A 12,186-nucleotide genomic window follows, 5' to 3' on the forward strand; every position below is an offset into this window, starting at 1 on the left:
TGGGCGCCGGGCGCTGGGGTCTGCACAGCCCGCGGGCGCCGCCGCCTCCGCCGGAGCGCGACCGAGCCGAAGAGAAAGGAAATGGGGGTCTGAGCTCCGCCTCCCGGAAACGGCCCTGCCGAAATAGTAAAGCCTCCTGCTCGGTCCCACGGCCCTGCGCGCGGCCGGTGCCGGTGGGCAGGTGGGGGACTGGGCTCCGCGAGGAGTTGCACGGGCTGCGCGCCCTGAGGGGCGACTACGCACACAGCCGCCGCCGCTGCCCCGGGCGTCCCCCTCGTTCTCCCCAGGAGCGTTCAGTCTAGGTTCCAGGCCCGCCTCCCTCCCCGCGGACCCAGAGATGGGGGCGGGAGACTCCGCCGCGCTCCTCCCCACTCCCGCGGTTGCCAGGGCAACGTCGGGACGCGCCAGCCCCTAGTCCGCGCGCGCCGTCTGCTGCTGGGGCGCGGAGAGCTGGCTGGGAGCGCGGCTTCGGAGTCTGGCCTCTGGCCATGGCCTCGCTACGCACTGCCAAGCCCTGGCTGAAGAGCTACTTCAAGGAGAACTACATTCCCCAGGTCTGCGAGGTACTGGAGCCAAGTGGCGGCGGACACATCGATTGTGAGGAGTGAGAGGAGAGAGGAGTCGGGGGAGACTTCCTACTCGGGCGTGGGGTGGAGAGGAGGAGCGGTATAGGAGGGGATGAGGTCCTCTTTGGACAAGTCCGTGGTCTGAGCTGAAGATACAGATCCAAGAAGAGAAGACAGGGGCGATGATGACTGAAGGGAGGAGCGGGCGACATCTTCCAGGGAGAAAAGAGCGGAGTGAGCACAGGGCTCAAGACGGAAACCCCAAACCCCAACTTTTAAGATTTGAACTAGAGGTACCTGCAGGAGATATTAAGAAAAGTGCCAGAGAGAGGGAAAGAAAAATCAGGAGAGTGGCATTTCTATGAAGAAGAGAGTGTTTTAAGGAGCGAGTAACAGTGTTACCTAAGATAAGGACCTGAAGGAGTTCCGTGGATCCGGCCCAAGGTGAGCCTAGGGAGAGCCGTTTCAATGGAGAGGTGAGTGAAGACAGATTGACATTAGCTGAGGAGGCTGTGGAAGCTGAGAGCTTTAGACAGAATATAGCCAGCTCTCTGTGAAAGGAAGGACCCCACACTGGGATTAACTTCAGACAGAGGGAAAGACTCCCCTCACCTCCTCCCCGCCCCCGCATAAGAGGACGGAAGAAGGACAGGATGGGGGTGAATGGGTGAGTTTTGGTAGGAAGCTGGGAAAGTACTCCAGTGGCTTCTATTTTCCCTGCAAATAGTTGGTGAGATCATTTGCTAAGAATGTGTTTGGGTGGGAATGGAGGTTGCAATAGGAGGGTTGAGTTACTGTGGGGGACGAGGGTGAGAGATGTCTAGGGATGGAAACAAGAGCAGGGCAGTGTTGAGAACCCTGCAAGGGGCAGTAACTCTCCTGTACAGTTGAGAAGGCAGTTTGGTACAGCTCCCCTCCTTTTTGGATGATAATTTAGAAGTATTTGTTAAATTGTTAAATGCATACCCTTTGACCAAGCATTTCCACTTCTAATGATCTAATCTACTTCAGAGAAATACTTGGAGATGTGTTCAAGGAGTGGCATGTACAAGGATATTCTTTATTGTTACATAGTGAAAGTAATAAATGACTTAAATATAAGTAAGAGGATACGATATTTTACAGAAGGCAGTATATTTGTATCTACTGAGAAGAAAAGATCACCAAGAAATATTACGTTAAAAAAAAGGCAAGTTGTCCAACCAAGTGTCTACTACAATTCTAGCTATGTACCATATTCAAATATGTGTATATATGTGTATGTATTTATGTATACTGTTTATATGTATGTGTATGTGTGTATATTTAAGACAATCATACATGCATGGAAATAATATATGTATAGAACGTATGTCAAGCTGTTAACAGTAGGTGCTTTTGGAAATGGTTTTTGGGAGGGGATGAAGGAGAATTCTTTTCACTCTATGTATGGCTGTATTGTTTTAATTTTTCATTATGAGTTTTATTCATGTTTTAACACCACGCAGTTATATTTGGGAAAATACATGGAAAGCGCGGTACCCATATTCCCAGTTGTATGATTTTCTTAAGCACTTAGTAAGCCAGACGTAGGTACAGAAATTACAGAGTTGATTTCATCCAGGATTGGAGTTTGCCAGACATTTAGAATGGAAGGGCAATGGGTCAGGGAGCTAAAGCTCTTGAGAGTGCCTGAAATGATGGGCCAAGGACTCCAAGGGCTTGGTGGGAAATGAGAACAAGAGGAACATTATACTGATACATGGATAGAAAGTAGAGGTTCCTAGAAAATGGGTGAAGAGGAGTAGAAAGAGTAATTGAGTAAGGGGTCTGGAAAAGTAGGAGGTTGATTTGAGCAAGTAGAATGTTTGAATTTAAGATTTAGGATAGAGCTGTTCTGAATGATGACCCAGTTCAGGGTGTGATCATGGAGCAGAGAGCAGATATGGACTTGAATTGAGTGTCAGGGCACCTCAGGGAAGTGATAGCCTCTCCTCACCTCTTCTCCAGGTGCCATACATACAAAGCTGCAAAGAGGCAGTCCCTAGTACGTCTTCTGAGTGAGCACATTATTTCCCCACCAGCTTACCACATTGCTCTGCCATTAGAGAAGTCCCTCATAAATTGTTATGAATTGAATTGTGTCTCCCCAAAATATGTGTTGTAAATTCTAACCTCTATTTATGCCTGTGGTTATAATCCCATTTGGGAACGGGTTGTCTTTGTTATGTTACTGAGGCAGGATTAGTGTAGGATGTGTTTTGAGTCAATCTCTTTTGAGATAAAAAGATTTAACAAGCAAGCAAGCAGAGATGGGAGAGGATAGATGCCATGCCACATGAAGATTATCAAGGAGCTGAGGAATAAGGACCTCCCCCAAGAGCCAACAGAGAAAGCCATCCCCTACAGCTGGTGCTCTGAATTCAGACTTCTAGCCTCCTAAACTGAGAAAATAAATTTCTCTTTGTTAAATCCACCCATTTGTGGTATTTCTATTATAGCAGCACTAGACAACTAAGACAGAATTTGGCACCGAGAAGTGGGAGTACTGCTCTAACCTGTAAAAAAAAAAAAAACCTGTTGCTGTTGAGTCAGAACCAACTTATAGCGACCCTATAGGACAGAGTAGAACTGCCCATATGGTTTCCAAGGAGCACCTGGTAGATTCAAACTGCCGACCTTTTGGTTAGCAGCCGTAGCTCTTAATCACCACGCCACCAGAGTTTCCACTGCTCCAACAAACACCTAAAATGTGGAAGTAGTTTTGGAATTGGATAATGAGTAGAGGCTGGAAGAATACTCTACGGGGCAGTCCTACTCTGTCCTATAGGGTCTCTATGAGTCGGAATCGACTCGACGACACTGGGTTTGATTTGGTTTTTTGGTCCACTGGACTAAACCAAAAGCTAAAAGGTTTCCTGACCACAACCAAACACTTCGAGGAACAGTGTAGCAGGGGTGGGGGTCTGGGGACCATGGTTTCAGGGAACATATAGGTCACTTGGCTTAACAGAGTTTATTAAGAAAATGTTCTGCATTTCACTTTGGTGAGTGGTGTCTGGGGTCTTAAAAGCTAGCAAGCAGTGATCTAAGATGCATCAATTGGTCCCAACCCACAAAGACGCAAGGAAAATAATAGCCCAAGAAACAAAAGGGGCTGCATAAACCAGAGACTGCATCAGCCTGAGACTAGAAGAACTAGATGATGCCTGGCTACCACTAATAACTGCCCTTTCAGGAAACACGGCAGAGAGTCCCTGATGGAGCAGGAGAAAAGTGGGGTGCAGAACTCAAATTGTAGTAAAAAGACCAAACTTAATGGTCTGATGAGACTGGAGGAACCCCGGAAGACACGGCCCCTGGACTCTCTGTTAACCCAGAACCAAAACCATTTCCAAAGCCAACTCTTCAGACTAAGATTAGACTGGATTATAAGACATAAAATAATACTTGTGAAGAGTGTCCTTCTTAGTTCAAATAGATACATGAGACTAAATGGGCAGCTCCTGTCCGGAGGCGAGATGAGAAGGCAGAAAGGGATAGGAACTGGTTGAATGGACATGAAAATCTGGGGTGGGAAGGAGGAGCTTGCTATAACATTATAGAGAGAGCGACTAGGGTCACGTAACAATGTGTGTATAAATTTTTGAATGAGAAACTAACTTGAGCTGTGAACTTTCACTTAAAGCACAATTAGAAAAAAAAAATTGCGAAATGAAAACAAAATTTAAAAATTTGGAAAATTCTGTTGTACAAACTAAGGACATGTGTTGTAGAATTTTCGCCAACGATGTGACTGCACAATCTTTTGATAAAGATAGTAAGCCTGTGGCTGATGGGTCTAAGCAACTACCACAGCAGAAATCTCATCAGTTTAGAACAAAGGGGACAGAGATCGAAAGGAAAGAATACTATCTTTATCTTGGAATTCTATAGGCAGGAAATAGGCCAAAGGAGCTACATCTGTTGTCCGCCAAGAAAAGAAAAGGACCATTCCTGGAGCAGCTTGGAGATAGCAGAACTATTGGAAGGAGCATGAGAAGCGGAGCTGCCTCAGTGTCAAAGGGTGGGGCCAAGGCCTTTGGGGTCTCAAAGGGTAGGGCCACAGCCTCTAGGGTGTCAGAGGGTAGGGTCAGATCTTCGCCAACTCAGTTCCAGGGTGTGGGGTTGCCATTCAGGTTGGCCAAGAGGATACCCAAAGCTGAGGGGGCAGGGCTGCTATGCCCAAGGGACAGGAGAACGAGGCTTGCCGGGGCTAAGAGGTTGAGGTCACCAGTCAGAGGGACTAGAAGAATGGGGTCATCCAAAGCCCAGGGAGCAAAGTTGCTGTCCCAGTGGGCCTGGAAGGTGAAGCTGAAGCCCAGGGCTGAGTTGGCGTCCACTGAGAATCTGGGGGGTGTGGTTAACACCCGGAGTCTGGAGGTCAGGGCCATTGCTCAGATGGTCCCGAAGAACAGAGGATTATTTTCAAGCCTTGAGAGCTAATGTAAATTATTCTGCTGGGTTTTGGACTTGCTTGATTCCTGTTACCTCTTCTTTCCCTCAAATTTCTCCCATTTGTAATAGAAATGTCTACCTTATACCTGGTCCCCCACTGTACTTCAGAAACAAATAACTTGGAGTCTAGATTTCACAGGTTCACAGATGAAGAGGAATTTTGCCCCAGGATGGAATATGCCTAAAGTCTCACCCATATTTGATTTAGATGATTCAGAAGATGAGATTTTGGACTTTTGGGATGTTGTGTTGGAGTTAATGTGTTTTGCATGTGGCAAGGACTTGAATCTTTGGGGGCCAAGGGGTAGAATGTTAGAGATTGAATTGTGTCCCCCAAAAATATGTGTTGTAAATCCTAACCTCTATGCTTGTGGTTATAATCCTGTTTGAGAATGGGTTGTTTTTGTTGTGTTAATAAGGCAGGATAGGGTCTGTCTTAAATCAGTCTCTTTTGAGCTATAAAAGAGATTAAGCAATCAAGCAAACAGGGGTGGAAGAGGGTAGATATTATGCCACATGAAGATTATCAAGAAACCAAGAAATAAGGACCATCCCCCAGAGCCAACAGAGAGAAAGCCTTCCCCTACAGCCAGGGTCCTGAATTCAGACTTCTAGCCTCCTAAACTGTGAGAAAATGAATTGCTGTTTGTTAAAGCCACCCTTTGTGGTATTTCTACTATAGCAGCACTGGATAACTAAGACATTAAGTGTTCCCTATTGGATGGGGAAGAAAACCCAAGGCATGAGGGCACAGAGCCCTCTTCACACACAGGAGAGAACAGAGCAGCTTTAGGGTTTCTGTGTTTATGGATGGTGGGGCATCGCCCTTGGATTCACCAGCTGTTGTAACTTTTTACTTTTACATTTCTCTCAGTTCCATTTAAAAAAAAAAGGGGGGGGGAGGGCGGGATAAATACTAAAGGGTTTTTTCTATCTTTCATAACTCCCCAAGGGTGGAGGAGACCAGAAGTAGGACAGACAGACCCCTGAGGTAAGAGGATGGTCAAGGGATCTCCTGCATCCAGGGATCTCAGCCATCTTGGAAGAGCAGGCTGCTCGGCAGGTGGATTGGAGCATCTGGATATTATTGCCTAAGAGGATATTCTCATGAGGAGTCCTTCACTCACCTCTGGCTTCCACATAACCGTAAGGTGCAAGAAAGTAGTCTTTTGGGAGCCCCACACACCTGCCTTAAACTGATTAACCCAAGAGACTATCAGCGTGAATCCTGCAGTGCCTTGCATTCTTGTATTCATCTGACCCACTTTCCCAAGCCTTGTACTCCTAAAACTTGGTTTCTGTGAGTTTTGAGATACATGGTTTTCAACACAAATTTTCCTATATATTCAAATTCTTCTGAACTTTACTTCCTACATAAGACCTGGTTGTCTACTTACAACACCATTTTTCTTCAAACCTTTTGAATAGAAGCTGATTTTTTTTTTTTTAAATCCTGCTTCGTTCACTGGGCTTATTGAATTTGTTGATTTATATCTTTCATCAGTTTTAGAAAATTCATACCCCTTCTCAAATATTGTTTCTATCCCATTATCTTTTCCTCTGTGACTCCACAAAAATGTTAAATTTTTCCTTTGTCCTACATGCCTCTTTTTCTCTGTTCTGTCTGCCCCTCATCCCCCACTTCTCTTTTTGCCCTGCTCTGTGCTCACATTTAGATATTTTCCATCGACTCTCATCAACTTGGAAACCCTGGTTGTGTAGTGGTTAAAGTTTTGGCTGCTAACCAAAATGGTCAGCAGTTTGAATCCACCAGGCACTGGTTGGACCCCTATGGGGCAGTTCTCCTCTGTCCTATAAGGTCACTACGAGTTGTAATCAACTCGTTGGCAAAGGGTCGTCAACTTTACTAATTCTGTTTTATGCTATGTCCAGTTTGCTGTTAAAAACATCAAATGAGTTCTTAATTTCAGACAGTATATTTTTCAGTTCTGGAATGTCCATTTGATTCTTTTTTATATATTCCAGTTATTGAAAATCTGCATCTTTATTTATCCATTTCACGTATCTTTCCCTCTGTTTTCTTTAACGTTAACTGTTGTCATTTTAAAGTCCCATGTGCTGACTTAACTACCTGATTATCTGTGGATCAGCTTCTATTGCTTGTTTTCTTCTCTTGACTATTTATTACACTTCCCTGCCTTTTCACATATCTAATAATTTTTAGATTTTTGCTGGACATTGTGTAAAAAAGAATAGTTGAGGCCTCAGATGATATGATCTTCCACGAAAAAAGAATCTTCCTTTACCCTGTATAGGATGAAGAGCTGATGACCTCAACACAGTCAGGATTGAACTGGGTTGGGACTGAGCTGCAGTTTTATTTAGACTTAGCTCACACCTGATTTGTCCCTGTTCCTCAGGCATAGCTCTTCTGGGCTTTTGATTGAGAAAGTAACAGGCCTCTATCTCCTTAACCCTGAGAGATTACAGAGCATTCAGTTTTCCCTTCAGAGATTTTTGAGCTTAGCTCTTTGGCTTTTTGCCTAGGCCCCTTGCTTTAAAATCTGGCAAATGTATTAAGGCTCTGTATTTGAGGAAATTTCCTCTTCCTAAGCACCATGAGATTATGAGAGACTTCACTCTGCTTTGTAGAAGTCCTGTTCTAGCTCCTCAACCATGACATTCTCAGAACTTAGCAAATGTCTTATGGGGGAATCTGGAAACCTGGTGGAGGAGTGGTTAAGCGTTTGGCTGCTAATCAAAAGGTCAGCAGTTTGAATCCACCAGGCGCTCCTTGGAAACCCTAAGAGGCAGTTCTGCTCTGTTCTGTAGGGTTGCTATGAGTTGGAATCAACTTGATGGCAATGGGTTTGGTTTTTGGTTTTATGGGGGCCTCTGGCCACATTTAGGGCAAGCTTCTAACCTGTCACATCAGCCCCATCCAAACCAAAACTAAACCCATTGCCGTCAAGTTGATTCCGACTCATAGCAGCCCTATAGGATAGAATAGAACTGCCTCATAGGGGTTCCAAGGAGCGGCTGGTGGATTCAAACTGCCAACCTTTTGGTTAGCAGCCGAGCTCTTAAACCACTATACCACCAGCCTCATATGACCACCAAAAGTCTTGCTGGTTTTTCTTCCTACTGGTAGACTTCCCCAACCTGGGCCCAGGGCAATCCTTAGTCTATACCCAGAACTGGCAAACGTCCACAGAGAAGAAATGCTGTACATTGTCAGCTCATTTCATAAGACTCTCCTGTCTCTGGAATTCCATAGCTTCCTCGTATATTTTTAAAATACTTTTTTTTTTTTTTGTGCTTTACCTGGATTTTTATAGTTGTTGCAGCAGGATCATTGGATCATGGTGATTTTCTACATTCTATAATTTTTTTTTAACTCAGAAGTGAAGTCTGTTTTATATATATTTTTTCTTGCCTTGATTTACCTCAGATCTAGCAATGGGGTAAGTATCCTCTTTACCTCCCATTACTGTTTCCAAACTATGTATATTCGCTCCTCTTTTCGAAACCTCAGCTTCTTTAATATTCGTAACATCAGAGTTTCACTCTATTAACTACCTATCTCATGGTCACCCTTTGTGTTTCATTGATGAGTTAGCATCTGGCTCGCCATCTTCCTTTCCATCTCCACTTCTTTTATCATTCTTGGTGACCTCAGCATCCACAGCAATGTACCATCCACATCCTTGACCCGTCTTCCAATTTTCTTTGCTTTCACCATTCCTTAGACAACTGCTTCTGTGGTCGTGCCCTTGACCATTTTACCCCAAATTGCTGCATCATCTCTGAAACCTCTATTACTTTCTTTCTAACTTCCCGGCTCATTTGTGCTAGAACTTCCACTTTATCATGTCTTCAACCTCATTGATGCTACCAATTTGTTCATTTCATCATGTTTGTACTATTAATCATTCCTCTCATGTTCTCGTTTCTCACCCATCTTAAATTCCTTGGTTTTATCATTGTTGCGGGTATCTATTGATGCATAACGAATCACCACAAAATTTAATGGTTTTCAACAACATTAATCCTTGTATTATTATTTCCCACAGTTATGGGACTTGACAGATACGTTATCTGATTGGGGTCCATCCCCTGGAGTAGTCGAGCCAGTGAAATGTACTCCAAGTCAGAAAGAGTGAGAAAGTTTATTCAGGAGATGTATGTATCACCAAGGTCCTGGCAGCAACACAGGTTGCGTCTATGGAGTCCCAAAGAGCAATTTTTACATCAGAGTTTGTATATCATTTTGGCAAGGATTACCTAATTTTTTAAGTGTGTAGCCCACAGGTGGTCATATATAACACAAAACAAGTACAAGAAACTCTTTATTAAACTAAAGATATACATTTCGGACATCTGGACTCTAATCTGTATATTTGTATCAGGCTGAAAAAACTTACATAAGAATCTCTTGGCTAGTGGAACTGGCCTGCCAAGTTCACTCTGAGATAAGGAGCAAGAAAGAAAGTTGCAAATCAAAAGCACCAGGCAGCCTTCCTAGCACCTGTCTTGCAGGCTGAAGGCCATTTCTCAGGAGAACAAAGAAGAGGAGTGAGTCCAAGGCCACAGGAGTCAAGAGGGCTCCACACCCCTCTGGAAGAGACCAGTGCAGCTGGTGTAATAAATGCTTATAGATTACTTAGAGCATCATTATGGGGTTAGTTCTGTCAAGCTCTCAATCACCCATTTTGAATCGGAGAAAACATGTTGCAAGGTATTAGGGTCACAGATAGGAAATTTTTGCTCAAGATCTCTCATGTAATCTCATGTCGTGCAGTGGCTGGTCCTCACTCACATGTATGGCAGTTGAAGCCATTTACTAGGACCTTGGCTGCGGCTGTCAGCTACAACGCCTATATGTCACCTCTCCACGGAGCCTAGGCTTCCTTATAGCATGAAAGCTGAGTTCCAAGAATAAGTGTGCAAGAGATAGAGTCAGGTAGTATCACCTTTTGGAGTCTTTGAGTGGTACAAATGATTAGTGCTTGGCTGCTAACCATAAGATTGGAGGTTTGAGTCCACACAGGGGCACCTCAGAAGAAAGGCCCATGATTTACTTCTGAAAAGCCAGCCATTGAAAACTCTATGGAGCATAGTTCTACTCTGCTACAGATGGAGTTACCATAAGTCAGAGTTGATTCAAGGATTTTTTTTTTTTTTTTTTTTTACTATCGCCATTTATAAAGTAGCCACAGAAGTTATTCAGCCTTACTTTCACTGCATTCTTCTTCTTAGAATGAGTCAGTAAGGCCAGTCCATATTCAAGGGGAGGGGAATTGTACTTCTTTATGAGAATAATGTAAAAAATTTGTGGACATATTTTAACAACACCACAATCATGATAATCACTTTCAAACACTTTTATCTCCTTTGCCTGTTTCTCCACCTATCATATTCATGTGACAACCACTTAATACTGTAAAATTCAAATATCACTAATCCATCCCTGGCTTAGAGCAACTGAATGTTGTTTAAATGAAAAACACACAACTAGGCCGACTTGTGTCGCTTTAAATTCAAATCCTCAGTTGTCCTTAGGAGCCATCTGAGTGCAGCAGAAACTGGCCAGACATGAAAGCCTGCAAGAAATGAGGGACTGAGCTTGCTGCTGGGTATTATCAACCTGCTGTCTCTTTGTAGCAGTAAGGAGAGGAACCATAAGATGAGATCAGAGAGTGAGACCTGCAGGCCAAGTCTACAAAGATCGTGCCTTGCTTGAGTGGAAGAATTGATTAAAAAAGACAAGACCCAACTATATGCTATCTATAAGAAACCCATTTTAAATATGCAGACACATGTTAAAAGTAAAAAGATGGAAAAATGTATCATGCAAACACTAATCATGAGAAAGCTGGAGTAGTTATTAATATAATAGCAGACAAAACTCAAGGCAACATTCAAGGCAAGGAATATTACCAGAGATAAAGTGGGATATTTCATAATGATAAAAGGCAGTACATCAGGATATTATTACAGATATAAACATGAGTGCACCTAGTAACAGAGCTTCAAAAGACATGAATCAAAAACTGACAGAACTAAAGGGAGGATTAAATAAATTCACAATCATAATTGAAGATTTTAATACCCCTCTGTTGGTAATTGACTAAACTAGACTAAAAATCAGTAAGGATATAGAATATCTGATTGACATTTTCAACCAACTTGACCTAATTGACAACTACAGAATATTTCACACAACAACTGGAGAATTCACGTTCTTTTCAAGTGTACATGGAACCTTCCCCAAGGTAGAGCATATGCTGGCTATGAGATAATCTCAGCATATTTTTGAAAGATTGAAATTAATTTAGAAATCAATAACAACAAGGTAACTAGAAAAGCCCCAAATATTTGGAAATTAAACAATACAATTCTGAATAATCCATAGGTTAAGGGAGAAATAAAAAAGTAAATTAGAATATATTTTGAACTGAGTGATAATAAAAATACAGCAGTGCTTAGAAAGAAATTTATAGATTTAAATGAGATTTGAACCCATAAGGCTTAAAATCAATGATCTAGATTTCTACCTTAAAAAAACCCTGTTGCTGTCAAATTGATTCTGACTCATAGCAACCCTATAGGACGGGGTAGAACTGCCCCATAGGGTTTCCAAGGAGTGCCTGGTGATTTCGAACTGCCGACCTTTTGGTTAGCAGCCGTAGCACTTAACCACTACGCCACCAGGGTTTCTAATTTCTACCCTAAGAGCTAGAAAAAGGAGCAAGTTTAATCCAAAGTAAGTAGAAAGAACAATAAAGATAACAGAAAGCCATGAAACAGAAACAGGATGAACAATAGAGAAAATAAACAAAGCCAAAAGTTGGTTCATAGAAAAAAATTAATAAATCCCTGGCATGACTGCATGACGAAGAACAGCACAAATTACCAATACCAGGAATAAAAGATCCTACAGAGCAAAAGGGTATTAAGGTTATATTAAACGGACCCAAGATCAAATAGAAAATCTGAATAGCCCTATTTCTAGCAAAAAAAAATTGAATTTGTTATCAAGATCCTTAAAGAAAATTCAGGCCCAGATTGTTTCACTGATGAATTTTATCAAATAATTAATGAAGAAATAATACCAACCCTACAAAAACTCTTTCTGAAAATGGAGGAAAAAGAAACACAAGAAACTCTTCCCAACCCATTT

General features: G+C 42.8%; 1 protein-coding gene across 1 annotated transcript in view; it reads left to right on the top strand.

Annotated features, from left to right (window-relative positions):
- Nucleotides 1-488: 488 nt before the first annotated feature.
- The window catches only part of FBXL13 (F-box and leucine rich repeat protein 13), a 298,479-nt gene continuing 286,781 nt past the window's right edge, over nt 489-12,186 (top strand). The window contains exon 1 of the mRNA XM_064289905.1: nt 489-563. Within this exon, the coding sequence (XP_064145975.1) occupies nt 489-563 (75 nt within the window). The remainder of the gene's footprint in view (nt 564-12,186) is intronic.

The sequence above is a fragment of the Loxodonta africana genome, chromosome 8 (assembly GCF_030014295.1).
Source record: "Loxodonta africana isolate mLoxAfr1 chromosome 8, mLoxAfr1.hap2, whole genome shotgun sequence".
Taxonomy (NCBI): domain Eukaryota; kingdom Metazoa; phylum Chordata; class Mammalia; order Proboscidea; family Elephantidae; genus Loxodonta; species Loxodonta africana.